Genomic DNA, 8,287 nt, shown 5'->3' with positions numbered 1-8,287 from the left:
TTTATGGACCTGCTAGTATAAAATCCTGTCAGTGCAGTTAACCTATAGGGAAGTATTTTAATTATGTTTATCTCCAATAAGCAGAGAGGGAGGTTCATGAATCTTTACTTATCTTGTATTTTGATTTAAGGTCAGATCACCTGGTTCGGCTATGAAAGTCCTCGTAGTTTCTGGGACTACATTCGAGTAGCTTGCCGAAAAGTCTCTCACAATTGCATCTGCAGTATTGAGAACATGGAGAATGTCGGTTCTTCTAGAGCTAAGGTAGGGAAGAAAAAGGTCAAATTGACTTTTTTATTACATTGTTCTGTGTAAAATATAGCTGACATTTCTGTTCCCAGAAGAAAAACATATTACTAAGCTTGCCCCACAAAATTTTTCATTGTTTGAAATAATTTTTTTTATATGTACCTAGTAAATATTTACTTTTAAAAAACCCACTTTTAAATCTGATTGTGTTTCCTTTTAAATTTATGTTATTCAGTAGAAGAAATCTCAAATTCTCTATTCAGTGACCATGTTGTATTATAAAATGATTGCCTTTACATTTTTGAACTTACATAACTTTTTGAAAATGCAGTATGTTGAGGGAAATTAAGTTCATGCGGGGATGCCTAACACATATTATTTTAAAATCATAGAAATTTGGTATTTTTTTCCTTAACCTAAGTATCATTTTATTTTGTATATAATTTATGCACTAATAGAAAAGGTGTGGTCAACTCTTGAGTTTGTTGGTGTGATTGTGCAGGGAGCCTTTAATAGATTTATTTGCTAATAAAGATCCATCATTTTAAAGGATCTATATAGAAATGACATCACAATTCCTAATTGTAGGTACAATGGAAACATTAAGGAAGTAACAAATTAATGTGTTTATATGCATATTAACTGAATAAGAATAATCTTTAAACGGACCTATCATTAAATCGTAATAGTGTGAGACAATATAGACCAACACCTTAAAAAAAATATTGTTGGACAGAGATTACAAGTTCTTTTTACTAGATTGGAATGCTTTCAAATAGCTTGTATTTCTGTGTAAAGCAGCCTTGATTGATAACTGGGAACCTTCTGTCTTGAATGTATAAGTAGTCTAAAAGGATGCACAAATTAACGTTATTAATTCTTTTTATTCCTAAATGAACTGGAATCAGTTGTTTGAACAAGTATCCAAACAGTGTTCTATGGCTATTTTAAAAATCCTGTAGTTCCAGATTTTTATTATACTCTGGATTATTCACAGTTGGTGTCATCAGTGAGCTACAAATATTTAGCTTGTTATATACAAAAACTTTGTAGGCTTTTTTCAGGGGCAATACTGTGGTTAATACAATTTCAATTATAGGTATTTATGCAACCACAATTTTCTTCAATAAAAGATGATGCTTAGATCAAGCAGCACCATGAATCTAGTAGATCTTCAAGCAGCCATTTTGATGATCCCTAGTATTGCAGAACAGCTTATTTGCTATGTCTACTGTTGTTCCTTTCTTCTTTTGTATAGACTCCATTTTAAATTTTATATAGTAAACATCTGTAATTTGCGTGAAAGCTTTGAAACACTTGAGATTCTATGGCAAAAAGCTATTGACTGGTTTTCCTATCCAGAATATTACATGCTCTTCCTAGTACTCAATGTACTGGAGTAGTAGCCTGATAATTTAAGTCATGCAGCTTTTCTTCTTGCCTATGATGAGATCTGGAAATTCAGATAATTTGAATAACTTATTTCCAAATACTTTCTGGAGAGACTCATGTTCTAGAATCTGATGATTGTATTGCTTATTTTCGAGATTTATTTTAAAGGTATTTCTGAATTCCAAGATTTTAATAGATATGAATGTTTAAATTCAGTAGATAGTAAGATGTAAAGCTATTTTCTGAAATACTATTATAAATAAATTAAAATTTTCTTCTGCTCTGTGGAAAACTCTATGCCAAATAGTAAACAAAGAAGCTAATTTGTGCAGCAAGTGTGGAGAGCGGTGTTGAATTTTTAAAGGTGCATGTAGGAGTATTTTGGATGTCTGTATCTGAAAAGGTTGGAGGCATGTCAACACAAATACTAGTGGTATGCATCAGTTTTACTGGTGGTCCACATGGGTTTCTGCTTCAGCCTGGAAGCTGTTAGTAAGGGTTTGCCAGTGCTAGTTAGCCCTGCTTTCACTGGAGCTGCATAGGCTTTAGTCGTTAGCTAAGCATCATCATCGGGGTTTGACTGTTTCACTCATGTTCTAAATAACTGCAACATAAAGGCAGCTATCCAGATAAACATCCTTTAATTTTAGTGCACTCTACGTTGAAGTTTTTGCTGTGTTGTTGGTATTTATGAAAGTGAATTTTTTTGTTATTTAAAATCTGCCTATCTTCTTATAATCTGTAGTAACTGTAAGTTCATAAGAGCGCTTACCTCATGGAAATTCTTTTACTTTAGTCCTTAGAGCTGAGAAGACTCAATCTACAGTAACTGAAGCACCTTGGAATTTTGTTTTTCCTTTGGCATATTGAGTAGTATATATTAATTCTTCCTGCTTTTTTTTTTTTTTAGTAAGTCTTTTATCAAGCTTTGAATTTAATAAATAAATCCATGTGGCGAAGTAAGCAGATGGGCCACAAAGTCAAGTTACATGCACCTTCTAGGGGAAAAAACCCCACCAGTTGAATTTCTTAAGATCATAGGGGACAGATCCTTGACACTACTCTGGCTATGCTTGGAGCTAAGATAAGTCATGCTAGATAAATATATCCTTTTCATCATATTTTGACATTTTCTTTTCAGTATGTATGATTTGCAGTATCAGTCTAATATTTTCTTTCTTGAAATCTGAGCTTTCTAACAGCAAAAGAATTAGAAGCCTTTACTTATTATAAGTTTAGTTTCATCTAGGTCTATATAAATTAAAAGTAGGATTATATCTACTACAGGTGGTTTTGGTAGAACATCTGCAGTGATATTCAGCTAGATGTCAATAAGCACCACATATATTAAGCAGAAAGATGTCTTACTACTTATATAATTATTTGTAAGTTTATATGGGTTACAAGAAATGTTCCTGGTGTTCTCAAAATGACAATCATAACTATGGCAGCCTTTTGAAATGTCTCTTTCTTGTAAACTACAATCCTGTGCACTAGACCTGTAAATGTAGGGCAACATACATTCCTAAAGGTTATTTCTGAAGCTATTGCTGTTGTTTATAGAACTGTTTGAATTAAGTTTTGCTTTTGGACTAAAAGTTTTAGATCTCTTAGATTTTATTTCATTCCTGTATATTATGTGCACCTTCTATAATGATGTCCTCACTGAGGGGAAGAAATAATTTAAGCAAATTATAATAAAAATATGTCACTGACTTATAATTTTTTTTTTTTATTAAGCCCACAAATATTTGAATGAACGCAGAGAATTAGTTCTTACTTAAATCACCTTGAGGGGAGGTTACTGCTACTTTACAGTGGAACTGATCGGATGCTTCCAATACCATTGTTTTTAAAATGAAAAGCTTTCTGCCCTGATCTGCTACCATTTATGCACATGAGGTTTTCAAAAGGCTGGAATATATAATTAAAGCAAAATCCTTCCCACCCCACGCCGCCCCCCCTTCAAATTTTGGACAACTTTATTTCACAATAAATTTTATTTTTAAGAATGCATTTTCTATTTTCATTATTACTGTAATGAAGTACCTCTTAGCAACTATTTCTGTTTAGTGGTAATTTTGTTAATCAGTTCATTTCACCCAGGTAAAGCAACTGTATTCATTTTCAAATGTAAAATTAAGTGTTTCATTCTATAATACTTAAATATTTGATATCTGTTTCTTATTGCAGGGTCGAGCCTGGATCAGAGTAGCACTTATGGAAAAGCATTTGTCTGAATATATTTCCACAGCTCTGAGAGACTTCAAAACAACCAGGTCTCTAAGACTTATTTTTGCAATATTTTAGCAAATGTTGCTTAAGTGAGGGACTTAGGTTTGAAAGTTGCTGGGGTTAAACCATGACAAAAGTGAATGTTCTACTTGATTTGTGTAGGAAAGGATGTCACTAGTAAAAGAGCTGTAACCTAGTAAAAGATATCTGGAGTTGATATCAATTGATTGGATTTCAGCATGAGTAAAACTGCAAAATTGAAAATCACTTTGTGATTTTAAAAATGTGGAAATAAGTCTGGAATTCTTGAAAGGTCAAAAGAGAAGAAAACCTCTCTAAAGAAGGAACTAATTCTGAAATTGTGGCATGGTAAGGATAGAAGATGCAATGTTCCTTTCAAAATTAGGTATGGTTGACAGAAAGCCCTAGAGACTCAATAAAAAATAGTTTTTATAGGAACTTTTTTTGAAGAAGAAAGGAGGAGAATTCCAGGAAACTTTTAAGAAATACAGAAGAACAGGATTAGTGATCAGGCATAGCTAGGATTCTAGATGTAAAATGAAAAATGTGTAACAGATTTTTGTTGTACCTTCTAATGGTGAAAGCTGTTACAGACAAGAATATGCTTTGTGATAGAAAATACTCTGGCAGTTTTGGACTGGTTCTACATAACGTGATTATTATATGATGCTTTATCCTGTAACAAGTGTGTCTTGTAGATTTATGAAGAAGTCATCTAAATATGAGTGAGTCTGTAACATGTGGTACCTTATGTTGAACTCTAAAAGTTTTAGACATACTGAATGGACTATTTAAACAGTAAGAATTTTCTCTGTAAGGACTTCTGTTTATTTAGAATATTATTTCTGTTTGTAATACTATTTGTCCACAGATGTCCATATATTTTGCCAATATTAAGGTGATTTTGAAATGTAACTAGGTAAACATCCCATTTTATTGAAGTTTCCAGACCTGTCGTCTTTATTTTACCCAGATTTGCTTGCATTTACAGTAGGCAAGAAGCTCATAAAACAAAGATTTCTGGAAAAGATTTACTCATGTTGCCTCAAACTGAAAAGTCACTTGGGTTTTTGAGGGGGAGATGAGGAGGAAGAGGAGGGTCACAAACTATGTAGTTAAGTAGTACATTCTTTGTCGCTGTTTGGTAGTGGGATTTGTTTGCTAGGGGGTAACAGTGGTATTATTTTATTAGCAGTTGCAAATTCATTTATTTGAACATGTTAATGTTTCATATATTTGAATGTTCTTTCAGTGGTATAGCTTTTGGAAACAACCTCTCTTGCATTCCAAACATAGTAAGTGCAAAGTTTGTTTTGAAGTAATATTTTAAATACATCTAATGGAAATAAAAGTTACAGTTTCAGATCTTGGTAGTGTGGATTTCAAATCCACTAGCAATAATGGACATGCTCTCTTTTTCTGTGTGGGATTTCGGATACCTAATAAGTGGCCTGATTTTTTTGGTGATGCTTTGCACCATTTATTTAGCATTTTAAATTATATATTGTGCTATATGTATATTTAATAATTATTTATATAAACTATAAATATGATATGTTACACATGTATGTATGTAGAATATGAGATTCATCTGTCATACTGCTACCTCTTTTTAAACCTCGCTGTTGTATTTAGATGCCTGATCTTAAGGCTAGTCCTTTAATGAAGCAGCACATTTATTAGTGCTGCATCTGCATATCACACTTGGAAGGGGATTGGATTAAGCATGGGCACACAATTATTTTTCTAACAAATTGGTCAGCACAGACTCCTAAGTTAAAGTAGGCTGTTCTGTTGTGAGATGTCAATTGCATAACACTGAAAGGTTTGTGAGTTTTCCAAGGGCACTGTTGTTTTGGCTGGATTATTGTAGCTGGTTTAAGAAACATTGCCATTGTCAGACTGACATCTGTGTCTCACCGTTACAAGTATGCCCCGTCTTTTTTGTGTGATTACTTCCTAGGCACCATTTTACAAGATAAACTGAACACAGTACAGGTTGGTACCTGGCAGTGATTTTACAAATGCCAGTGAAACGGTTTGTAATCAGCTTGTACTAGGAGCATTGCTGTTAGTTCACAAGTAAGAGTAACTGTACTGAATCAGACCATAAAGTCCATCTAGCTCAGTATTCTGTCTCAACCAGTGGCCAGTTTAGCCTTCTGGTCCCCTTCCTGAAGTCAGAGGGTAGAGAGCTGACTCTGTACATCGTAGCCTCAGTGTCAGGACTATAATCTCTATCTTCCCAGAGGACGTCTTCCAGATTTCTTGCTTCCACTGAGAATATCCAAGGTCTTGGACAACTCGTTTCTTTACAGCAAAAGGATGTCTGTTATGAAACTGCAAAAGTGGGACTTCTGACAGTGTGCATTGTAACACAGTTCAATCTTTGGAGCTGTGCCCCAAAATGTGTCTTTTCTGAATGTTCACCATGCAGCCAACTCGAGCTCTCACTGAACTGTCCCAGTGCTTTCATGTAGTTCTTAAAACAGATGGAGCTTTTGGTAAGGCAGTGTTGCTGGTATTTGTCTGAAAGATAGGTTGCATTCAATAATCTGGCACCTTCTTGCAGTCATACATTGCTAGAATGTGTAGGTGGACTGTGCATCTCTGTTTCTGGTAAGTGACCTTTCAACCTTGCCTTTGGTACTGAACAGCTCTTGGTTTTCCTCTTTCCACATATAACACTCAGGTGAATTCTAGTGACCTTTCTGCCTCTGCTGCTGCCAAGACTCCTTTAACACAGAAAATTAAAGTTGTGTGCTACTTTGCTAAACAGACCAAATGCCTTTTTTGCAAGGCCATGCATAGCAATGGTGGGTCCTATTTGCCTGCCACATGCATGGAACATTTCTGTCTGGAAGTAGCTTCTGTGGTAGCTGGGAGGAGAAAATTAGAATAAATGGGAGAGAATGGGGAGGCGGTGAGGAAATCGGTGCTTTATTAGTCACTGGTCTCAAGCAACCTTCACAAGTCTGCATATACCAGGGTATGTGAAGTATATTTTGAGATCAAGCTGTGGAGTTTTAAAACTTTGGCCAATAGGTGTTTTACAATAAAAATGGTGTTAAGAAAACACTCCTTCTTCAAATAATGAAAATTTTAAATCTCAGAGTAGCTGGATGCAGCATGTCTCTTCCCAGCATGCAGTATTTTTGGAAAAAGTGTGCTACCTGGAAAATAGCTGATTTGTGAAAATTTTTTTTTAAAAATAATCAACTACTAAGAATGAAGAGTGAATGTTGAACTTCAAAAGAGCCTGCAAGTACAATTGTGAGAGAGAACTTCTTTTTCATACGATGGAATAATTATTTTTTAATGTACATGACACAAATTCTTCCTTTCAGCAGTAAAGTATAAGATATCGTCATAATTTTCTTTGCATTTTGTCCATTCTGTTCTACTATTTCTTAGAGCTAATACTGTAAATTCTTTTTGCTTCTGTCTAAATTTTTATGTGCTCTAAGATTGTGGTGTTTTGTGCTGTGCAGTCTATTGGTTTGCTTTATTTGAAATGAAACATGAATGCCCTTGGGGTTCACATTGGTTGTTCTTATTTAAACTTGATTTCTTCAGTTTTCTGTTAACTATAAAAAACATTATTTGAGAGAAAATGGTATTAACTGAACTAATTTCTTTTTTATTGAAGGAGATTTTATGAGGATGGAGCAATTGTTCTTGGTGAAGAAGCAAATATGCTTGCTGGTATGCTGTTGGGACTCAATGCAATTGATTTTAGGTATTATATTTGCATGGTTCATAACAAAATGCTCAGGGAAAGTACTTATAAATCGATGCATTATGGAAAACATTGTTAGATTCCCTTGATAGTTTGAGAAATAAAACTTAGGTGAGGGGGAAGGAGAAGGAGGGAGAGAGAAAGATCTTGAACGGCTCTTCTAGATAAGAACAAAGTTATGCCATAGTTTATATAGCTGCATGATTACACAGTCTTTCTTTCAGGTATCAAAATCCTGAAAGCAATTAGAAGTATAATTGCAGAAGGTATATCAAACCTATTAAGTGAAACTTACAGACAATCGAATCTTTTAAAGTTATTTTTAAACTGTAAGGAAAACTGTGTGGTTAAGTACATGGTTATGCCCTGGTACTCAATGACAGCATTGTAACTGCATATGTAGAAGGTGTAGGTATCTTTAACTTTAGCACTTCTAGATTTTAAAAGCTTAACCTACAGATGACCATTGAATATTAATTTGTGTTATAATTAACAGCAGCTGAACTGCAAAGTATCATCAGATTACACAAATTTACCTTTGCAACCTCTAGACTTTCGTGTGCGTTGTTATACAATTAATTCTGTGTTTTGGGGTAATGAAGGTGCAAGCACACCTTAGATAATATAAAAAACATCTTGCTATATATATAA

At 34.1% G+C, this 8,287-nt stretch overlaps 1 protein-coding gene across 1 annotated transcript in view; it reads left to right on the top strand.

The window, feature by feature from the left end:
- Positions 1-7,636, top strand: part of LOC104083319 (RUN domain-containing protein 3B) — a gene marked incomplete at both ends in the record, with an annotated part of 16,471 nt that extends 8,835 nt beyond the window's left edge. The window contains 3 exons of the mRNA XM_009586759.1: positions 131-264; positions 3,835-3,920; positions 7,547-7,636. Of these exons, the coding sequence (XP_009585054.1) occupies positions 131-264; positions 3,835-3,920; positions 7,547-7,636 (310 nt within the window). The remainder of the gene's footprint in view (positions 1-130; positions 265-3,834; positions 3,921-7,546) is intronic.
- Positions 7,637-8,287: the final 651 nt, after the last annotated feature.

Source organism: Fulmarus glacialis, unplaced genomic scaffold (genome assembly GCF_000690835.1).
Source record: "Fulmarus glacialis isolate BGI_N327 unplaced genomic scaffold, ASM69083v1 scaffold40341, whole genome shotgun sequence".
In the NCBI taxonomy this organism is placed as follows: Eukaryota; Metazoa; Chordata; class Aves; order Procellariiformes; family Procellariidae; genus Fulmarus; species Fulmarus glacialis.
The sequence above is the reverse complement of the archived record's forward strand: the minus strand, read 5'-3'. Positions and strand labels throughout refer to the sequence as shown.